The 25,174-nt window shown below is 33.0% G+C and overlaps 1 protein-coding gene across 2 annotated transcripts; it reads left to right on the plus strand.

Moving 5' to 3' along the window:
* The first annotated feature begins 652 nt into the window (after positions 1–652).
* LOC127725623 (histone-lysine N-methyltransferase, H3 lysine-79 specific-like) lies at positions 653–21,916 on the plus strand. Of its 2 annotated transcripts, none has more exons than XM_052232713.1 (6): positions 653–802; positions 8,267–8,659; positions 9,538–9,912; positions 11,368–11,643; positions 12,375–12,460; positions 19,261–21,916. In XM_052232713.1, exons 1-6 carry the CDS (start codon positions 745–747, stop codon positions 19,870–19,872), a joined length of 1,800 nt encoding a protein of 599 aa, XP_052088673.1. In that variant the 5' UTR covers positions 653–744; the 3' UTR covers positions 19,873–21,916. The 2 variants fall into 2 exon arrangements, with proteins under 2 accessions (XP_052088673.1, XP_052088674.1); XM_052232714.1 differs by lacking the exon at positions 653–802 and adding an exon at positions 2,042–2,107.
* The last annotated feature ends 3,258 nt before the right edge of the window (positions 21,917–25,174 follow it).

Here is a 25,174-nt window from a genome sequence, read left to right on the forward strand (position 1 = left end):
CAATGATATTTTTTCGTAATAAGGTCCGTTTCTCAGATACTAAGCACATAGATATAATAGCCATATCTATGGTCATTATATCTATGCTAAGCAGTATGCCAACAATCTTTGGTGTATGGAATGATTGTAAGGTGCTTATGTCTGTCTGATAGGGTTCATCTGACCTTGACCTCAGTTGTATGGTTCATTGCTCAACATAAAGATTTTGTGTGGATACACCTGTTTCTTGGATACTGTAAGCAAAGTGACAACTATATATGGTGCCATATTTTATCCTTTTTTCTGTATTCAACTGTAGTTCTACCTGTTCCAATTACATGCTTATTTTCATAATTTCCTGAAGTGATCGGCCGTTTACTTAACTTTTACTTTAATCACGAGTTCTCCAAAAGGTTCACATTTACCGTTAAATCTACAAGGAAATGTTTTAATTACTTATACAAGTATTACTTTGTGTATTTGTTATATAACTTGAGTTATATGAATGTCCTTCATATTTAAATTGATGTTTTAAATGCTATCAGGAGCTGCGTATCTTGACAAAGAATTCGATTCACACTACAGAGAATCAATACCTCCTTAAATTTAAAATATATTAATATACACATAATGGGTATACATTTCAGTGTAGGTTATTTAAATTCTTTAAGTTCGACATGCATTGTTTATTGTTGTTTTCTGGATGACTTGATATTCCAGTACATATTGGTTCGAATCGTGGACTTCCTAGTTACTCTAACGAAAATGGAAATACTATGCAGACTCGTGTTTGCTATCTGTTTCTTCACGATCTTTAAAGCAGGTATTTAGCTATGCGTATTAGATAATTATAGTAGCATACAATTGTTGTTTTAAAAGAACAATTTATGGTTTTCGTTTTTATCTATTATTTTGTAAAAAAAAAATCTCGCGCGTAACTCCATCTATTAATTGAAAGTTACGCACAAGAAAAGTATATCGGAGAGGGGCTGTAATGTTTGGAAAAAATCTGATTGGAATTATCGGGGGATTGTTTCGTTTATGGTCGAGTTTTTCAAGCGTTCATATTATTCTATTTGATTATTGTTTTAATACACGTAAAAAAAGATGTTGGATATTTTTTTGCACTAACGTGAAACTATGTACTCACATAAAATCCCAGTCTCATGTGTACATGATAAAAAAATTGGGGGCCAGCACTTAATTCTAACATCCTCGTCCACATTTCTCTACTAAAACAACAATCGTGTGCTGTTAAGTGGCAGATCTCAGCATAGTTATGTTAATACAGTGTGTTGTGAAATAGTTGTCTTAAAGGATATGATGCGGTTTATTTTGAACATTTGATGATATTGGCATATCGGGTAAAGGGTATAGGGATACTTCAAAAACAAGATATCTTTTTTTACATTTATAAGTAGAATAAGGGTGAAATAAGTTATTTGATATCAATGTTTCTTAACCGGCATTTAACGTATTTCGACATAAACAACATGCAAATACAAGATACAACCAGAAATTCCTTGCTTTACATATTTATTATTAAATGACTTTTTTTGTCAACCATTGGCTGTCCTTTCCAAACCTTCATCCCGGTCGACCAAATTTACACCTATTGTTGGTTTGTTGTCATCTTAAATACTCATGAAATATTAGCCAATGGACATTTAATTATCAACAATCGATTAATCTTTTCATCACTATTTCATGTACAGTTATTTATTAGACTTGTGCTATTGGTTACTTTTATATCATAGTGCTATTTCTACCTTTGCCTGATTTTAATGGAATCCCTCTAATGATACGGACGTCTAGTTGTAAGATTTGCATCGGTCATAATTGTATATGGTTACAGTATTTTATTTTTTTATACGAGTGAAGCAATAAACTCTATAGAAATAACTAAAAAGAACCCTTCAATGATCTTTAAATATAAAAAAAAACTTCGAAACGTTTGTCTCTATAAATAGATCTATATATGTTGATATGAAACAGAACCAATGAATGATTTAAGTTTATTGAATTTGAATAGATTTGAAATTTAAAACTTCGCGGACAAAGACAAGAAATACTGGGTAATAATCAAAAATGCAGGTTCAGATTTTTACATTATTGACTGTCAAAATTTGTAAGTAGATTTTTTTATATTCTGAATTATTTAAAAGGTAATTCATTTTAGTGTACAGTGGTGGTTTTTAAAGAACACTTTTTCTTCTTTTTTTCAAAAACCTATAATTGTTTATTGATTTATTTGATTATTGTATAATATGATTTTTTGTTAGCAAACAGGATGAACAATGAATTTTGTCAACCGACATGCAGTGTAAAAATTATAAGAATAAATAAAACTTTTGGAAAAATTACGCATTCAGAGAAACAAAATAATATAATCAGTAAAATCGAAAGCAATTTTAACCACAGCTAAGTTCAACCAAGAAGCGATCCGAATTTAATTTTTATACCAAATATAAGTTTGTATCAATATAGATTTGGAAGATGTGGTATGATTGCAAAGTAGACAACTATTCACCAGAGACAAAATTACTTAGATGTAAGAAACTATAGGTCACCGTACGGCCTTCAACAATGCGCAAAACCCATACCGTGTAGTTAACGAAAAAAGGCACCGACATGACAAAATCTTAAAATTAAAACAAGAAACAAAGGCCTGATTTATGATAAAACAATTAATGAAAAGCAAATATTACCTACAACCACTAAATTACAGTCCCCTGTCTTGGGATAGGCACATACAAAAGGTGGCGGGGTTAAACATGTTTGCAAGTGCTCAACTGGGACAGTAGTATCACAGCACATCATTAGAACAATTTGTGAAAATAAGTTACCCCCTCAAAAAAAAAAACAGCCAACAAAAAGAATTAACACACACAGTATCGTTCTAAGAGTACTCGAAGTTTCTATTTAGTTATGTTTTAATTTATTTATTATAAACTGTACCGATAAAAACAATATTCAGAGATCTTATAACAGTGCCTTTAAGAATGAATTTATTCAAAGGATTAGCCAGTTTATTGAATCGTATCGGAATTTACGGGCTTTATAAAAAACATCACCGTAAAAATTAGAGTGTGATATACCGTTTGTAATAATTTAATTCTATAGGTACAACCCAAATTTTCAAACCAAATCTATGAAATGATTACAACGGTTATGTTCCAATTGTCGGAATCACTATGCATCCTCTTTTTTTTTATTACCGAGGAAATAAGCAGCAAGTAATTGCAAAATTTTCCTTTTCACGTACTATATATATAACTCACACCCATGTATTATATATAAAAGATGTCTCGGTGTTAGTTTATAAAGAAAACATTTAGAATAAACGCTATTTAATCCTTTATAGCCATATCAACGGTCTACTGCAATTGATTTTTGGAAGATCACAGATACATTTTTCATCATATGAAATAACTGTTTTATAAATTATACATAAGAAATTTAAGACTTAATGGCGCGAAAAAAACTCGTTTGTACTTGAAACATGGGTAATAAAGTACATCTTTAAGACAATATATAGCTGAGGCTAACCTTTTATGTCTTATTTTATATTTTTCAATATTGAGCATATACACTGAACTTATTCTAGTGCTTAGAAATCTTTGTACAAGTTATTTCTTTTATTTGTAAATCATTTTTGCTATCACCGTGTTTTCCTTGATAAATAGATATGTGAAAGTAAACAAAAGTGCATTTATTGGATTCAAGTCTACCTCCAAATTTTACAAGTTCCTTATCAACAGCTGAGTAGTTCGAGCCATTGTTCGTCTTTTATTATAGATGAAGAAGGAAGTATATCAAAGGAAAAGAAGACTATAAATTTATGGTGCATTGATAGTTGTTTTCTTAAAATGTTGGGTCTTAATTTATGGTGCATTGATAGTTATTTGCTTTACATGTAGGGTATAAAGTTATGCATAACTACTCTATCCAAACATGTTTTTACCCGCCACATTCTTTATTTGCCTGTATCAAGTCAGGAGGTTGTATTTCAGTGGTTTTCGTCTATCAATTTTTTTTCTTTCCTTTGTTGTTTTGTCATAACGAGGCCGTTGTTTTTTCTTGTTTGAAAATTTTCACATTTTGTGATTTCGGGGCTTTTAGGTTTTGCTCATTGACGAAGGCCGGACGGTGACCCATAGTTGCTAACATCCACGTCATTTGGACTTTGGCGGAGTGTTGTCTCCATTTAACATACCACATATCCTTATTTTTATATGTATATGGATTAGTTTTCTTTTCTTTTGATAAGTTTAATGGATTTTTAAGAGTATACACCTAGAACGTAACGTGCATAAAGACAAGTTACTACATATCAGCATAAACTAGGAATAATATTTTCTTACACTTAAGGAACAAGAAAGCCGATATATACTCATTCAAATTATTGTGAAATCACAATAATAGAATAAGCATTGTGATTAACTGTATAGTGCAAATGCATTTTGTCTTACATTCCTGGACCAATATTTCTTGAACGAAAAAAGTCTAAAACTTGTGTTTTTCTTTCCCCAAAAAAATAAGTAATAAAACGGAGTTATTTCTACTATATAGTTTGAAAAAGAATAGGTCATTCAAAATCTCTGTAAATATACCAGAAAATATCAGGTTGGGGAAAAAAACCATGCAGATTCAGATTCTGACAATTCTTATTTCAAATATCTGTAATTGAATTGTTCTTTTATGAGTTTCTTCAAAATGAAATTAGTTTATTGACTTCATTTTTTAAAAGTATTGTTCACGGCTTGTATGTATTAGTGCATTCAAATGTCATAAATAGCGGAATTACACGCAAACAAATTTGTTTTGTCTTATTATAAACTTCTTTGTTTGTTGTTTTATTCGATAACCGTATAACGTTTTTAAAAATAGAAAAAAAACTTTTAAACAAATTAACAGTAAACAAAAGTGGACACGCTATAGTGTCTCACCTGTTTACCTGATTATGATCGAATACTGTAAATTCAGAAACTATTGCGAGCATTTATCATCGAAAATTTGAAATGAACAACCAAAATTCGAGACAAACTGTTGCAATTTCAGGGAAAGCTGTGTACACATATTTGAATGCGAGTTCTTCTTATTGCGATTCTCGCATTATTCGCATAAATAAAAGCTCGCAATAATTTCTGAATTTACAGTAACAGATTGAAAGTATAGGACGAAGGACAAACCGAATCATGAAAATAAGACCCAGGCCAAATGAACAGATAAAAGATAGTTGACCTTAACATAAAAGCTGACCTAGTCACGATAACTTGACATTGAACAATGAACAAATGAAAATCAGATAAAGCCTAGATGAACCCTGTCAGACAGACATGTATAGTTGACAACAATTCAGAAGAAGAATTTATTAAACATAATGGCCTTAATAGCTTATGAAATAAAATAATCACAATAACTTGAATGAACCGGGCGCATAAAATTTTGGCGAAATTTTTTTTACTACTACATGACATTTTAGCGCAGACATTATATATATAGCCCATTTTAGCGCAGGAGTTATCAGTTCAACTGTATATTAGATAGCCCAATATAGCGAAAACTGACCTGGTTGAATGAAATTCTGATTACCATATATACTAAAACCGTGAACAGTGATTTATGCAGGGTTAATGTTTGAGTTGTTTGCCTTTACGATTTTGATTAGTTTTGGAAATAAATATTGTTGAAACAAACAGAGGGAAAAAAGTGCGACATATGAGGGCTAACGCCACCCGCCATTTTCGTTTTCTGGAAACTATCAAATTACAAATAAAAAAATATATTAAAAAGAATCGACGAATCTGCTCTTCAGTCTATTCAAGATGAAGTGAAGAGAAGGAACAGTTCATATCGTAATTTCATGAACAACCTGGTACAAGGGGTATATCAAGGGCCCGTCACGAACGTTTTGATTGGTACATAAATTTACAATAAAAAACATTTGAATTAATTTTTAAGACTTTTAGTGCTGTATTTTAACGAACATGATATTTTTTTATATTTTGCCGTCTTGATTCTATGAAAATTTATCATTCAATATTTATGATTTCTGTCGCTAAAATTGGCATTGATATTTTTACTTTTCGTTAAAATGGTTAAAAAGTCTTGGGCTAAAATAGGTTATACTTTGGCGTTAAAACGTCCGATTTTTTTTCGCTAAACTGTCCTATCAATATGCACTAAAATGTCCTTTGCCGTATGAACCATACAGATGAGGTCAACGGTCGTGTATCCCCTGTCAGACCGAAATTTATATCCAACAATGATTTTATAGACCAACAATAATTATTCTTTACTTTAGGCACTTTGATAAAATAGCCTAATCATGGAAATCAAACGTTGATTTAAATGAGGTCACCGGGCGCATAAAATTTTGGCGAAATTTTTTTTACTACTACATGACATTTTAGCGCAGACATTATATATATAGCCCATTTTAGCGCAGGAGTTATCAGTTCAACTGTATATTAGATAGCCCAATATAGCGAAAACTGACCTGGTTGAATGAAATTCTGATTACCATACTAAAACCGTGAACAGTGATTTATGCAGGGTTAATGTTTGAGTTGTTTGCCTTTACGATTTTGATTAGTTTTGGAAATAAATATTGTTGAAACAAACAGAGGAAAAAAAGTGCGACATATGAGGGCTAACGCCACCCGCCATTTTCGTTTTCTGGAAACTATCAAATTACAAATAAAAAAATATATTAAGAAGAATCGACGAATCTGCTCTTCAGTCTATTCAAGATGAAGTGAAGAGAAGGAACAGTTCATATCGTAATTTCATGAACAACCTGGTACAAGGGGTATATCAAGGGCCCGTCACGAACGTTTTGATTGGTACATAAATTTACAATAAAAAACATTTGAATTAATTTTTAAGACTTTTAGTGCTGTATTTTAACGAACATGATATTTTTTTATATTTTGCCGTCTTGATTCTATGAAAATTTATTATTCAATATTTATGATTTCTGTCGCTAAAATTGGCATTGATATTTTTACTTTTCGTTAAAATGGTTAAAAAGTCTTGGGCTAAAATAGGTTATACTTTGGCGTTAAAACGTCCGATTTTTTTTCGCTAAACTGTCCTATCAATATGCACTAAAATGTCCTTTGCCGTATGAACCATACAGATGAGGTCAACGGTCGTGTATCCCCTGTCAGACCGAAATTTATATCCAACAATGATTTTATAGACCAACAATAATTATTCTTTACTTTAGGCACTTTGATAAAATAGCCTAATCATGGAAATCAAACGTTGATTTAAATGAGGTCAAGGGAAAGCTGGAATAATTGAAAAGGAAGTATTTGGCGTCTTAATCCATTACACACAATCACTAAACATACTTGAAACACCCAAAATCAAAAGGAACAGCGCTATTATTGTTGCTCTTCTATATACAATGGCCATACAATGATTTATACAATAAAGAAAGTTGACCAACTGCTTATAGTTCTTGACAGAAACATAGTATTATATATGCAGGCGCGGATTCAGACGGGGACGAACCCGGCGAGCGCCCCATAAAACCATAAAAATTGTACAGATAAAATTAACCCCAATTGTGTGTAAAAATATGATCCTCTGTATACAAATAGTTCAAGCAGCCTACGGGTTAGTATTCCTATGTAACGCTTTCCTACCGAAGTCTGATGGTTTTGATTTCAATGAAAAGTCATCTATATCAAAGCCAAATTTTTCAATTTTAAGAAGATATATTTTTTTGTTGTTGATTGTTGTTTGGTAAACAAATGGCCTATAGTTTATGAATTTAAGAAAATGTATAGCATACACGGCAAAAGTGTAGTATAACGATAATAACGCCATCTGCCATTAACAACAGATTAATGCACCAATTACTCCTCAAAGCTTATTCAGAACATGGATTTCATAACAGATACTTATTGAAAAGAACAGTTTCACCTGTAGCTAGAAAATATGCAAATAAACAAAGTGTTAACATTTGTTTTATCTTGAAAATCATATCATGCCTGTAGTTTTCATAGATTTGAAGGGGTTTGGACACTATTGTGAAAACACTATTGTGAAAACACTCTACATTAGATCCTATGGCGAAATAATACAATATTATAAGTTCGGTGAAATGCGTAGGTCCTGTGGGGGTGCTCCTACAAGTTCGGTGAAATGCGTAGGTCCTGTGAATGGGGTGCTCCTACAAGTTCGGTGAAATGCGTAGGTCCTGTGAATGGGTTGCTCCTTTTACAACCTGTTTATCATTCTGCTGCTTTATTCTTTTATTATTTTTGAATAGGTTTTGCTCAACATATTACGGAACCAACAGCCAAAGAAAGTGATTGCTTCGGCGAAATTCTTAAAGGAAATTGTTCAGAAACCAACACCAGGGCTTTTGTCAAACAGGTTAATGCTGGCGTCAAGTATCATGATCGATATACCGGTAATGATTCATGTACTCCATCTTTCTCTGCCCCACGAGAATGCTGCGTCCAGGAACCAGACGACTGTCACGGTGAATACATCGCTGTTACTACTGATCCCTACAGTTACCATAAAGACTGTATTGGAAAGAATAAATGTTCAGCAAGACAAGCTACTCGTATGGACACACTGTATCTGACCAGCTGTAACCAAAGTCTTTATCCGCTCCAAACTACATATATGGATGTAGAATTTTATTGCATTGATGGTAAATGATAGTGGTATTCTTGCTGCAATAATTGAACATTATTTTTTAATTAATTATGTATAAAGACAATAAGCATCAATTGGTTGAATGAAATAATATTTCTTTGGAACTCACACGAAAAAAAGAATTATACATACAATTATTAATATCTTATAATAACTTGTTTTCATATATTACACTTTAGATTTTGTCAACTGTAATGGCACCAACTAAGCAAATGTGGTTAGAAATACGGCTATTTGTTATTATGCAGTTACATGAGGAAAACGGGCGTTAACATAAATATGAATGGACAGACATGTGCGTCAATAATACAACTACCCAGTGACTCAAAAAAAAAAAAAAAAAAAAAAAAAATCTAAGACAGTTTCATAGACAACATACTTTCATCACTATAATTTTCATTATTAAACCTCTTTTCAATCGCCCGACTCTATTGTAATAAAACAATATCTATCAACATATTCATGCACATCAAATTCTCTTTAGGATACAAAAAGAAAGAAAGAAATAATAATACTGATAATACAAGAAGAAAAAGCACTGATAGAACACTTAAGATTATCCCTGACGGGATTCACTAACTTAGGGCAGACACTAAACTATAGCTATACAGCACTTAACCCTGTCTTTTTAATCTTGACCTGTGAAATAATGAAAAAAGAACATTTTGAATTGAAAAAAAAATGTAGAAAGAAAACAAACTGAAATTACTCAACCTGTGGGTATATACATTATGAGTACGGATAAAAAATATCTGAATAAGTTTTTTGGCACAATTTAAAGCAAAATTAACGAAGAAGAAGAAACACACGTTAGCTTAAATGGTGGATTGTTTGTGTCTGATGAACGATATCTATGTATATTTTACATTTTAGTTGATACTATAACTCCCTTAAACAATGGAAACAAACAGAACGATGGACAAGGGTCTACATTATACTTATGGAGTGGCGACTCCAGCACTTACTCAGAACTGACAGTAGCAACTCGTACATGTTCAGTTGAGACGGACTGTGATGGTGAAATCTCTGTATTAAGCATGGATTTTAGATTTGCTCCTGACAACGTGAATATAACTTGTATTGAAGACAACATGTTGTCTATAACAGATGGATCGAATACCAATTATTTCAATTGTTCCTCAAACAACAACTTTGAGATCACCACATTGTATACAAGCTCCAGTAACTATATTACTGTACAATATACAGGGACAACCGCTGGAGGCTATCTATGGCTAGGGTTTCAAAGTAAGTCCTTATATTTACGTGTGTAACTCATGTGTAAATGGCATGAATAATGTCTCATTGAAACAAGTTAATCTCTGTTACAAAATAAGCAAGTTTTAAAGTGAAGGTGTGTTCGATTAATGTTTTCAATGTCATTTATATCTTATAGAATAGAGAATTGAAACGGAGAATGTGTTAAAGAGACAACAACCCTACCAACGAGTAGAAAACAGCCATAAGCCACTAATGGGTCTTCAACGCAGCGAAAAATCCCGCACCCGGAGTCGGGCTTCAGCTGGCCCCTAAACAAGAATGTATAATAATTCAGCGGAACGGACGCCACACTAAATTCCGAAACTGACAAATTAAAAAAACACACAAGACTAACAAAGGCTAGAGGTTCCTGATTGGGACAGACGCAAAAACAAATATCAGAAAACTTCATATACTCTTTGTTTTTGTTGTTGTTAGGGCTGAAGCATCTAATTATACCCGTCTTTTGTCCTTCACCAACCCCATTTAAAAAAAAATACATTAAACTGTGTTTCTATGGTTAATTGGCTTCTATTGACGAATTGAGGTATGCGTACTCATTATAGTAAGTAAATAAAATTGAGAATGGAAATGGGGAATGTGTCAAAGAGACAACAACCCGACCATAGAGCAGACAACAGCCGAAGGCCACCAATGGGTCTGCAATGCAGCGAGAAACTCCCGCACCCGGAGGCGTCCTTCAGCTGGCCCCTAAACAAATATGTATACTATTTAAGTGATAATGGACGTCATACTAAACTCCAAATTATACAGAAGAAACTAAAATTAAAAATGATACAAGACTAACAAAGGCCAGAGGCTCCTGACTTGGGACAGGGGCAAAAGTGCGGCGGGGATAAACATGTTTTTTGAGATCTCAACCCTCCCCCTATACCTCTAGCCAATGTAGAAAAAACAAACGCACAACAGTACGCACAGTAAAACTCAGTTTAAGAGAAGTCCGAGTCCGATGTCAGAATAGGAAACAAAAGAAAATAAACAAAATGACAATAATACATAAATAACAACAGACTACTAGCAGTTACTGACATGCCAGCTCCAGACCTCAATTAAACTGTTGACAGATTATGTCTTCATCATATGAATATCAGGCACAATCCCTCCTGTTAGGGGTTTAGTATTATACCATCATAAAATATATGAGAAGAACTTAACCCGTGTCATGCCAACAACTGGTTTTAGAATAAATATGTTTAATTCCGATGCAAAGACCCTACAAGTGAATCAATATTAAAGCCAAAATATGCAACTTTTAATGACCTGCCAACAGTATCGTAACTATATCCCTTCTTAATAAGTCTGTTTAAAGGTTTTGTTAATGTATGAATAAATTTTATAGAGATGACCTATAGGTACTCAAAGTAAAATTCTTAGAATAGATTTATTCCTAATTATATATTTTTCAAATAAATATTATATCAGCATCAACAAACGGTAATCTGACAATAAACTGTCAAAGTCCAGGCCAAATACATACCTGTGAAACCTCTACAACCGAGGAACCAACAACCACAGAACAACAAACCACAACAGATGAAATCACAACAACTTCTTTACAGAGCACAACAGATGAAACAACAACGGGAAGTTTGACATCAACCGCAGATCAAACGTTTACCACGGACAATTCATCAACTACAACAGACAAAGTTACAAATGGAAAGTCAGAATCACCATCATCAGGAAATAACACTGGGAGTATGTATTTAATTTGATTTTGCGCATTTTTTTTTCTCAACAAGACATACATTGTACATGCGTATTAAATAAGTAGGGTAACACCAATGTACGACAAACGAACGTTATTTTTTTAAGTGACTCTTCCCAGGCTCTGTGATATACTACAGTCACCATCTGTTTATCTGGTTTATATTTTGTAATATTTCCTTCTGTGCTTTATCTTTTTTATGGACTGTATACATCAGTGAAGCAACATTTCTGTCACAAAATTTCAGTCACACACATTAGCTAGTTGATTTGATCTTTAACAGTTACATTCAACCAAAAATAAAAATGAATGTAAACCTAAACTGATATTACATTAGTGTTGGTAAGTTTAGCAGACCAGTGGCATCATGCACTTGTAAGATATTCAGATCTATCAACATTTTAAGTAACTAATCGATTAAAAACTCGTTGGTTGTTACGGAACTTACTAGCAACACTTTATAAGCTCGTCGTGCAGATATGTTGATTATTTCATATATGGTCTCAATTTAGTAAAAGGACCTGAAAGGAAAGCCATATAAGTCAGTGTTCAACCATAATTTTGACTGCAACTAAATTTTTGCAATAACTCGAATATGTTTAGCACAAGTTCCCTCTAGGACATTCAACTGATACATTTTTTTTCATATATAAAAGATATTGCCGGTTAATGAAAAGTAATCATATAGCACTGTGTGCATTTATAACAATTTTCATTGCAGTGATTGCTGGTATTGTGGTGGCAATAATTATACTTATAATTATAGCGATAGTTATTGGTGTATACTTAAGACATCGAAAAAAACAGGTAATATTTGATTGCATTATTCAGAACACCCTGTAAGTTTATTTAAGTGCGCGTAGTGATGTTGAGTCTTATATTAATACAATATGTTCATTTTTTTCACTTATATGATTTTTTTCTAGTGCTGTATGGAGGCTGCAAATATGTACCCGTGCAGAGGCGTATATGGTCTTATTGTTTGCTGTTATGACATATCTATTCTTGTGATAAATTCTCTTACACGAGCTGTTTCATTTTCTCGACTTGGCCATTTTGTATATTGTAATTGCTAAGCAGTGCACCCGAGTTATTTGCCCCATTCATAAACCAGTGTTAGGAGCCATCTTGAACTTGCAGGTGAGGTGGATATTTTCTCGATTTGAAGGCCTAATTGTAATTTTGAGATGAAGAATCGCAATTACAAGTCACGTTCCTTTTTTCATCTGCATGTGGTGATTTTGTGTCTGGAATAGATAAATCACGTCCATTCTTTTCCCTCATGTAAAAGTTAAAAAAAAATTAAAAATCAATGAAAGAGCAACGATATTGTAACAATATAATCATTTCTTTATTTTCTTACTTGTTGTTAATGAGTGTATTAGTGTACGGGCGTTTGACTTCCAATCATACTCGTTAACCAGCACAACCCCTGATTCTCGATGTTAAATATAACATAAATAAAATTCACGATTAATATTAAGTTATTTCAGCTAAATTAGTTTCATAAAGTTATAGATGCTTACTATAAAGCATAGACTTTTTTAAGAAGATATGTATAAGGAGGTTGCATGTAGAACATACAGGTATCAAATATTTATGTCAACATGTCTTTCAGTTTTACCTTAACATTAGCATATAATAAAATGGCGACAGTTTTTTTTAAGGAAAGCCAAAACGCTACATCTGAATACTGTTCGATCGACTTATGTCAATTGAAAAATGTATTTTGAAAATGGCTATTAAAAAGCTCATGTAAGTTTCCATCTTGAATTGGTCTTGACTTTTATCCGTATTTAACTTGACGCTGGAGTTTACCTCAAGCATTTCAATGACACAAGAAAAAGGCTTAATGCTTCTGTAATGAAAACGGGGAAATATGCTAGATATACTTACTGGAACCGTGATGAGATGACTAAAGCTTTAAATTTTCTTCTTGACAACATCTATGTACGTTTCGATAATACAGTTAAGCGACAGATTGTAGGCAATCCTACGGGCACCAATTGCGCCCCTTTAATAACAGACTTGTTCTTGTATTTTTATGAATCACAGTTTATGGCAAACCTAGTAAAGATCCGTCTAAATTACATTTAATTGATAAATTTAAAAACATTTACCGTTACCTTGATTATATGTTTGCTTTAAATAATCAAGAATTTTCTAATTTAACTTCTGCAATATACCCAAAGGAACTTACATTAAATAAATCTAATACAGATAGCAATACTTGTCCTTTTCTAGATTTTGATATTTCAGTTGCACACGGGAAACTCTATAAAAAAATTACGACAAAATAGAAAATCGTTCCTGATTGTTAAATTTCCCTTTTTGAACGGTGATGTTCCTTTGGCCACTTTTTACGGTTTGTATTTTTCACAACTTGATCGCTATGCCCGTGTCTGTAGTCGCGTTTTAGATTTCAATAAACGTACTTTATGTATAATTGATAAATTATTAATTAAGTCAGATATTTCGTTATCACAAATTAATTAAAACCTTTACCAAATTCTCTTACGAATACAAAGATTTGGATAGAAAGTTTGGCTGTACCTGTAGAGTTCTTATTAAAATCGGGATATCACATCCTAATTATTACGTTTTTATGTTGTTTATAAAGCCCGTAAACTTAACTTTCATGAAAACTAATTGATCCTTTGTATAAACTCATTCTTAAAGGTTATCAATTTAACACAATAGTGAAATCTTCGAATTTTGTTTTTATTGGTATTAATATTGACTTTCTTTTTGAAAAATCAAAACATAGCTAAATACAGTAAATTATGATACATCGCTTTTTTCCTACATCCTGTCGATACTGTTTACTTATAATTTGGCACTGCACAACCGCTGGATTGATACTTTAGTCTGGGAAAACATGATTTATTTACTAGTTGTAATTGGCTTTGAACTAGCTTTTAAAGACTGCGAGTACTCTAATTTCGGTGCTTTGTGTCTTGTTTTTATGTTAGTTGTTATTTTTTGCCTCATACTGATCTTTTGAGTTACTTATCATCGTCGGTTCATTCTTTCTGACGTCTATGATATGTACGGGTTAAAGTTATTAATCAACGTATTTGACGTCACAAAGCCGTGATATGCAATTTCATTAAGAGTTGAGCAGAATGATACAGACAGCAGGACGTCCGATAAAGTAAAATATTCAATTTAATGATTTATATCAATAAGACAGCAACCAAATGACATCCACTCACGGTCTATATAATGTTTCTAGCTCTAAATCGTCCAGAATCTACGTCAGTTAAGAAAAACTCCACAGAGACTATCAAACAATTCATAAAACTTTTTTTCTTAAAGGAAAAAAAAAATCCGATAAAAAGGTAACCACTGAAAAAATGGCTGCTTAACGTCAAGCGACAAACATTACATGCATGTTCATAACTAGAACATGCTAGTGAGGTACGAAGATATCCTGCTGTGTACAAGATGAACCCGATTAATTTGATTATAAACATGCAAGCACAGAAGAATGCAAGCACAGAAGAAAGACCCAATTGCAGACATTATTATGACTCTAAACCAGCAAGTTTTCGCTATTACTCACGAGCATGCAACGTGCTTTATAGGGACGAGGAAATTTTTTAATTCACTTTTAGTTTAGGAATGTAATTGAACCGGTGTTATCCATTATGTGCTATTTTATTAGGGTCAGGGTAAGGTTATATTTCTTGTTATGGTATAACTCCGATAAAATAAACCAGACTCAAGCTGGCAGCCACTTTTAGCAGCCAATCAAGATAGCAGCCACTTTTTTCCAGCAGCCAATTTTAATGATATGTCTAAAAGCAAAAAAAATGTATAAGACTCAGACTATCCAAAAATCTTAAAATCTTACTTAAATATGATAGCACCTCCTTTGACAGCAGAATTTTCTCGGCTTGTCGTGATTCTCAAAAGATGACAATCCGTTTTATATACTAATGATGATAGCAGCCACTTTTTTCGGAGGACACTGTTTAATAAAAAAATGTTCAATTTAAAATCGTTTTTCCGTACTTTTTCTCGTTTTTAGCTCACCTGGCCCGAAGGGCCAAGTGAGCTTTTCTCATCACTTTGCGTCCGTCGTCCGTCGTCGTCGTCGTCGTCGTCGTCCGGCGTCGTCTGTTAACTTTTACAAAAATCTTCTCCTCTGAAACTACTTGGCCAAATTTAACCAAACTTGGCCACAATCATCATTAGGGAATCTAGTTTAAAAAAAGTGTCCAGTGACCCGGCCAACCAACCAAGATGGCCGCCATGGCTAAAAATAGAACATAGGGATACAATGTAGATTTTGGCTTATATCTCTAAAACCAAAGCATTTAGAGCAAATCTGACAGGGGTAAAATTGTTTATCAGGTCAAGATCTATCTGCCCTGAAATTTTCAGATGAATCGGACATGTGTGCAACCCGTTGTTGGGTTGCTGCCCCTGAATTGGTAATTTTAAGGAAATTTTGCCGTTTTTGGTTATTATCTTGAATAATATTATAGACAGAGATAAACTGTAAACAGCAATAATGTTCAGCAAAGTAAGATCTACAAATAAGTCAGCATGACCAAAATGGTCAGTTGACCCCTTAAGGAGTTATTGCCCTTTATAGTCAATTTTTAACCATTTTTCGTAAATTTTTGTAATCTTTTACAAAAATCTTCTCCTCTGAAACTACTTGGCCAAATTTCACCAAACTTGGCCACAATCATCATTAGGGGATCTAGTTTAAAAAATGTGTCCAGTGACCCGGCCAACCAACCAAGATGGCCGCCATGGCTAAAAATAGAACATAGGGGTAAAATGTAGATTTTGGCTTATATCTCTAAAACCAAAGCATTTAGAGCAAATCTGACATGGGGTAAAATTGTTTATCAGGTCAAGATCTATCTGCCCTGAAATATTCAGATGAATCGGACAACCCGTTGTTGGGTTGCTGCCCCTTAATTTGTCATTTTAAGAAAATTTTGCAGCTTTTGGTTATTATCTTGAATATTATTATAGATAGAGATAAACTGTAAACGGCAATAATGTACAGCAAAGTAAGATCTACAAATAAGTCAACATGATCAAAATTGTCAATTGTCCCCTTAAGGAGTTATTGCCCTTTATAGTCAATTTTTTACAATTTTCATAAATTTTGTAAATTTTTGTAAATTTTTACATAATATTTTCCACTGTAACTACTGGGCCAAGTTCATTATAGATAGAGATAATAGTAAGGAGCAAGAATGTTCAGTAAAGTAAGATCTACAAACACATCACCATCACCGAAACACAATTTTGTCATGAATCCATCTGTGTCCTTTGTTTGATATGCACATAGACCAAGGTGAGCGACACAGGCTCTTTAGAGCCTCTAGTTTGATTCCTAATGATTAGGAGGTACAGAAACAATGTAGGAATAGAAATTGAAAAAAAAAAATCAAAGTACAACTACCATTTTTAATAATGGATTTAAGTAAGTTGTGAGGAATCGGGTTATATATATATTTCCATTGAACTGAATAAAAAGATGCAATGTACTACAGAAAAACTACATACAGGCTTTCCACTTATTGCGGACCTGTTTTTGTATTGTTATGAGTTACAATTTATGACTAAAATCAGCAAAGACCCATCGAAACAACATCTGATACAAAAATGTAACAATACTTTTAGATATTTGGATGATATATTGGCTCTCAATAATGACGACTTCAGTATGTATACTAAAGAAATTTATGCTGTTGAACTTACTTTAAATAAAGCTAATACTAACAATGACCACTGTCCTTTCCTCGATCTTGATATCTATATCATTAACGGGAAGCTTAATACAAAAAATTATGATAAAAGAGATGATTTTTCATTTCCTATTGTTAATTATCCATTTTTAGATGGTGACGTTCCCTTGTCACCATCTTATGGTGTTTATATATCTCAACTTGTACGATTCGCTCGTGTATGTAACAACGTATTAGATTTTAGCGAGAGAAATTTATGTATTACTGAAAAGTTATTACACCAAGGTTTTCGATATCATAAACTAGTCAAAACATTTACTAAATTTTATCATCGGTATAAGGACATCATTCGTAAATATAACTCAACATGCAGACATCTCCGTTCGGGTGTTTCACATCCAATCTTTTATGGTAATATTCTTTACAAAGCACAAAAATGTCAGTTTTCACCTCAAATGCTAACAAAACCTTTAAACAGACTTATTAAGAAGGGATATAGTTACGATACTGTTGTCAGGTCATTAAAGATTGCATATTTTGGCTTTAATATTGATTCACTTATAGGGTCTTTGCATCGGAATTAAACATATTTATTCTAAAACCAGTTGTTGGCATGACACGGGTTATGTTCTTCTCATATATTTTATGATGGTATAATACTAAACCCCTAACAGGAGGGATTGTGCCTGATATTCATATGATGAAGACATAATCTTTCAATCAGTTTAACTGAGGTCTGGAGCTGGCATGTCAGTAACTGCTAGTAGTCTGTTGTTATTTATGTATTATTGTCATTTTGTTTATTTTCTTTTGTTTCCTATTCTGACATCGGACTCGGACTTCTCTTAAACTGAGTTTTACTGTGCGTACTGTTGTGCGTTTGTATTTTCTACATTGGCTAGAGGTATAGGGGGAGGGTTGAGATCTCAAAAAACATGTTTAACCCCGCCGCATTTTTGCGCCTGTCCCAAGTCAGGAGCCTCTGGCCTAGTCTTGTATCATTTTTAATTTTAGTTTCTTGTGTATAATTTGGAGTTAGTATGACGTCCATTATTATTGAACTAGTATACATATATGTTTAGGGGCCAGCTGAAGGACGCCTCCGGGTGAGGGAGTTTCTCGCTGCATTGAAGACCCATTGGTGGCCTTCGGCTGTTGTCTGCTCTATGGTCGGGTTGTTGTCTCTTTGACACATTCCCCATTTCCATTCTCAATTTTATTTTCATACACTCGGCATCCTCAAATATCCAGTATTTCAGTTGAAACCATTTTCAATATCTATTTCTGTATATATGAAATGAAAACATTTCGATATATATGTAATGTTAATCTTTTTTTTTAATGTGAACAAGTATTCTATAAAAATCCTACGTGGACTATTTTGTACGGCATGCGACATTACCAATTTATTAATCTAAAACTGAAATTTTCCTTGTCAAATGTGCCAGTACGAATAATTGACATATAACTATGAGAATCACGACAAGACGTGAAAATGTCGAATTCCGCTCTCAAAGGAGGTGCTATTATATCTAAGTAAGATTTTGAGATTTTTGGAACGTTTGAGTCTTTTACAGTTTTTTGGTTTTAATACATATCATTAAAATTGGCTGCTGGGAAAAAGTGGCTGCTATCTTGATTGGCTGCTAAAAATGGCTGCCAGCTTGAGTCTGGTATTAAATTATCATATATTCATCTATGTCATGTTACATTCCTAAATTCCTACACTTTTTTTTATTGAAATTCAACATCCCTTCTTGTATATTAACAAATAAGTGCCTTCTTTAAGGTGAATATATGATCCCAACTTTCCGAGATAAAAAGATTCATTTGAAAAATTTTAGCATAATGTAATGTATGTATTTATCCCTCATCGTCTTTTTTCCAAAGGCTTTGACAGGAAAAAATCCGGAGAAACAGCCTCATGCTTCCGAAAATTCTGTCAAAAAGTCAAATGGGGAAAACGTTATAGTATCGGAGGAAACACAAGGAGGAAGTTCAACGGTTCTCTCTAATGAAAACGAAGTCAATAGAGAAAACAATATGGTAAATAATGAGCATTTACCAATCGAGCTAACTGGTCCTGGCACCAGTCTAACACAGATACCCCTACCCCCAATAACAGCTAAATTAATACAGGACCAATCTGAATATAATGAAAAAATAAAGAAAAAGAAGAAAAAGAAGAAACGCAATAAGGTTGACGATAATGGTAGTGAGATACAGGGTAATGGCGTTTTACAAGGCAGTGGAGCAGATATCAAAAATATTGACGAAAATGGGGAACATTCTCGGAAACGTAAAAAGAAAAAGAAGAAGACAAAACGGCAGGAAAATTCAGCTGAATTAAATGAACAGGAATATTTTGAAGAGACTCCCGAGCTTAAAGAAAAGAAGAAAAAGAAGAAAAAAAGAAAGAAAAAACAAAGAGAAGATTCTAATCAGGAAGAAGAGAATGCAATAACAACACTAACAATAGAGAAAGAAAATGACCCAGAGTAAATGTGTTTTTTTTTATAAGATAACTTATCTTTGCGAATTTACTTCTTTTCTGACAGAAAAAATGATCAATGTATCAGCATAACGATAATACAAAAAAAATGTTCATTTGTCAGTGTAATAAGCCGGTTAATATACCTGTGGACTATTTTATATTTTGTTTTCGGTAGCATCAATACAATTCAAAGCACCGAAATATGCAATTAAATTAGAAACAAATTATTTCCTTTTACATTTTTTTCTCAATATTTACTTTCCATTACATACTGATGAGTTGAATACTTATTCTAAAATGTGAGATAAATATCTATGAAGCAAATAATTTGTAAATATTGCCACTTTCATCAACATTTTTTTTACAATCTCTTTGAAAGTTTGTGATCTCAGAAATCTTTAAAAACTCTTTAATATAAAGCAGTTTACCGATGTTTGGTTAATATAATGAAACTAGGTGTGAAAAATTTAGATGCCTATTTTAGAAAAAAAAAAACAAGACAAAAAAAAAAGCCCACTGTGTTTTGCTTTTATTTTTGTTTAACTCTGATGAGTTTCTATGTCATAGTAGTCACATTTTTGCTCTATTCACGAGTATTTTTTTTTATCTGTCACGCGTTTACTTTATACGGAAAAAGTCCTGATGCATGTGACAAACAATAGGAGCTTGGCTGTCTAGGAACATTAACAAACAAAAGTTACCCCTTGCATGATAGTTCTTTTCTTTCGGATTATTAAGAATCTTCGGACCAATGTCTGCAATTAGTTGTGGACGTGTACTTACATACATCCTACAGGTATTTATAAAAATAAGAAGATGTGGTATGATTGCCGATGAGACAACTCTCCACCAGAAACCAAATGACTTAGAAGTTAACAACTATAGGTCACCGTAAGGCCTTCAACAATGAGCAAAACCCATACCGCACATTAAGCTATAAAAGGCCCATATATGACAAATGTAAACAATTCAATCGAGTTAACTAACGGCCTAATTTATGTAAAAAAAAAACAGTAAACGAAAAACAAATATGATAAACAGCAACAAACAACAAACACTGAATTACAGGCTCCAGACGTGGGACAGGCACATACAGAATGTAGTGGGGTTAAAATGTTTGCGAGGCCAACCCTCCCCTAACCTGGGACAGTGGTGTAACAACATAACATAAGAAAAAACTATAAAAATCAGTTGAAAAGGGCTCAACTCATCAGATCGAAACAAAGCGCAAAAACAACGAACAAAAACACAAAAGACACAAAGTAGAAATTTGAGAGTACTTGCAGTATTTAAAGCTAGTTCAAAGCCAATAAAAACTAATAAAAAATCATGTGTCTAATTTTGTTCACCCAACATGTGTAGTTTGTACTGCTCATCTCGAATTACCTCATCTTATTGATAAAATATGGTGCAAATGATTTAATATACGCGTTAGTTTGTATATTAGTGTGTGTGTATAATTGTGTGAATTTTTATTTAATAGTTTATTCACGTGAATATTATGATTAATGTATTCATGCACAGTATAATATATTCTAGAAAACAAAACAAGAGATGAAAATTTATGTATTTTCAAATAGAAGGAGTTTTATCTGTGTGTTTTGTGTACTGTGTGCATTCTTTTTATCAGCCAATGCGTTTTCATGTTTGTTAAAGTATATTGCAGACACTATAGATAATTTTAAATTGTACTTGAATCTCGACCGATAGTAAGACTTCCCTAGTATATATATAATGTCTTATACGAACGAAGATATTCTGAACAGAGTATTATGTCATTTACAATACAGCACTTTAAACAAATGTATGTAATGGATTCAATTTCTTTTATAACTTGATTAAAAGTTACTATTTTGAGAATCTTCGAAGCCTTATATTTGATTATAGTTTGTACGTTTTTGTCATCTAATTTTATGTACTTATTATTTCATAACCACAAATTTATTACTGTGCACTTTAAATTTATTTTTTACCAAGAAAAATGGGTAGTCAGCTATTCCCTTTTATTTATACAAGTTGTCATTAATGTTGTTGAAATAAATAAATGTTATCCAAATAGGTTTTTTATCGCATCACAGTAAATGCAGTCAGATAATTCAGATGTCTCAATGAAGTTAATTACTTCTTTGGACGACCGAATAGAAGGTCAAAATATGGTCGCTACAATAGATTGGTACCAATATACTATACCGAGAAAGAATTGAGAGATGTGTTTTTTTCTCAGTATTAAGAAATACGCGAGAATGTAACAAGGGATCAATCAAAACCTATAGGTTGACGAAAGGCAGACACCACCATGACCAACGAAAAAGACAAACAGAAGACCACAAAACAAAAGATTGGACAATACATCTCCAACCATATAACGATGATAAGCCTAGATACTCCGAAAGGGTGGACAATCTTGTTTGACTAGTAACACCAGTCGTCTTGCTCATGACAAGTAAAATATTCGGTCTCTAGTTGCAATCAGTGATGTCATAAATGGGACTGTTGCTTCGACAAATGGAATATATTTGTGGTCATATGATACACAGTTTACACAACTGTCACACCAAATCATGATGACTTCCGTAAAAGCGTCGAAGAGATGGATGAAACGTTTCCATTAGAACCCGTATTTTAATGGCTTCCTGATAAGCAGCACCCGCCAAATAAATAAATCCGGAGAGGAGACGCAAGCTCCTAAGCATTGTATCAGCTGGGTGATGTATATGCAGACACTGTTTGAATTTTGCGTCATAAGAAAGGAAAATGTTATGTCTTTTGTTAGTTTAATGTAGATACCAACCGTTATTCATTGGTAATTTTTAGATGAAGGTCAAGATAAAGGTAATAAAAACCTTGAATGTTAGTAGTGTTTGTTTTGGGACGAGGACTTAGTGTTTGAATTAGAATCTCTTCTTATTAAGTATCAGTGTTTCCTTTCTCAAACAAGGTATTTGTATCTACGTTGGTCATTCTTAAGAGCTGATTTTGTTATGTCCTTTAATTTAAAACAAAGAATGCTTGTGCAATGGTTGAATATTCTTTTGCACGAGTAGAGGGATGTTGAAAGCATGTACCGTAACAGAACTTTAGAAGAATCCAAATTTTATTTTCACCGTCGCTACCTACTTTCTAGCAACTCTGAAGCCCGGTTTCGATATTTTATAAAAACTTATCAAAGACACCAGGTTTATAATTTGTTACTCCAGACAAGCGTTTGGTCTACATAAGACTCATCAGTAACGCTCGAATCAAAACATTTCTAAAGCAAAATCAAATACAAAGTTGAAAAGCATTAATAACCAAACATTCCGAAACGTTGAGTATATTACGGCTTAGGCAATCTTTACCTGGGGTAGAAAACCTTATTGGTTTGAATATTACAACATTTTACGTAAGAGTCATCAGTGACGTTCGAATAAAATCAGTTGCAAAGCCAAATCAAATAGATAATTGAAATGCACTAAAAACCAAAAATTCCGAAAAGTTAAGCCAAATAGTACGGCTAAGGCTTTTTTTACTTGAGGTAGAAAACCCTTATTGTTTTGAATATTACAACAATTTACAAACAATAAATTTACAGGAAATGAACATATCAATGATATTTCTTGTAAGCACAAAAGTGCATACTACTTGGCTGGTGTTACCTTCGGGGAAGACACGTCCACCACCTGTTGCATCAATCCAGTGGTTGTGAAAACTCATCAAAGATACCAGGCTTTTTTGTTACCAGACATAATTTGTTACGTTGTTTTTAGTTTGTCTTTTCGTCGTTTTTCGGTTTTTGCCATGGTATTGTCAGTTTGTTTTCGATTCGATTTATGAGTTTGAATATCCTTTGGTATATTTCGCCTCTCTTTTACGCCGGATACTCGGTTCGTTTAAATAAGACTCACCTGTAGCACTCTAATAAGAACAGTTTGAAAGCCAAATCAAATACAAAGTTGAAGAGCATTAATAACAGAAAATTCTGAGAAGTTGTATTAAAACTACAAAGGCAATCTTTACCTGGGTGTAGAAAATATTATTGTTTTCAATATACCACATTTTTACTGACAGTAAATTTACAGAAAATGAACATTTGAAAGAAATTTCATGTCAGCAAAAAAGCACAAAAAAGCAGGCTACTGGTATAACTGTCGTGGATGACCAGTAGTCGTTTCAACCTTGAAGTTGTATCATCAAGGATACCAGACTTATAATTTGTTACTTCAGACGTGCGTTTCGTCTACTTTTACTCATCGATTGCGCTCGAATGAAAACAGTTTGGAAGCTGAACTGAACAAAAGGTTGAAGGGCATTAATAACAGTAATTTCTTACAGTTGAGCAAAATACAGCTGAGGCAATCTTTACCGTTGGATAGAAAAGTTGGATAGAAAAACCTTATTAAATTGAATATAATACAATTTGCAAACAGCAAATTTATAGAAAATGAACATCCCAATGATAGTTTATGTCAGCTTCCTACATGACTGGCGTTACCGTCTGGTATAAAACGTCCACCACAAGTGGCATTAACACAGTGGTTGTAAAAAATATACCTGGCTGATAATTAAGTACGCCAGACGTGCATTCGTCTACACAATACTCATTAGTGGTGCTCGAATCAAAACAGTTTGAAAGCCAAATCAGATATAAAGTTGAAGAACATTAATATTCACAAATTCAGAAAAGTTGAGCTAAATACGGCTAAGGTCATATTTACTTCGGGGTAAAAAAAAAAACATTGTTTTAAACATTTGAACATTTTACAAACAGTAAATTTATAGAAAATGAACATATCAATGATAATTCATGTCAGCAATTAAGTGCCGACTACTGAGTTGGTGTTACTCATGGGGATGAAACGTCCACCACAAGTGGCATCAACCTAGTGGTTTTAAAAACTCATAAAAATACCAGGCTTATAATTTTGGTCGCTAGATGCGCGTTTCGTCTACATAAACATCAGTGACGCCTGAATCAAAACAGTTTGAAAGCCAAATCAAATACAAAGCTGAAGAGCATTAATAACCGAAAAGTTTGTGTAGTTGGGATATATACTGTGTCACTATAATAATTAAATGGCATATACAATATTTAGGAGTTCGTATCATTTCAATCAAGTTATACCAAAGTTTAGGCTTGATATCTGTAGCAATTTCCTTCAATTATATTATCCCCTAACTATTACTATATTAAAGAAATCAGAAAATGAAGGCTTTAGTTCCCTTCGACTTAAAATTTGGGTTTTCAATGCTCGTTTACCTCCTTATTAATTTAGATTTCCTACTCGTTTTAATCGAGACACTGAATAACCGTATGTAGACGGAACGCGCGTC

Source organism: Mytilus californianus, unplaced genomic scaffold (genome assembly GCF_021869535.1).
Source record: "Mytilus californianus isolate M0D057914Y unplaced genomic scaffold, xbMytCali1.0.p SCAF_15, whole genome shotgun sequence".
NCBI classification, from domain to species: Eukaryota; Metazoa; Mollusca; class Bivalvia; order Mytilida; family Mytilidae; genus Mytilus; species Mytilus californianus.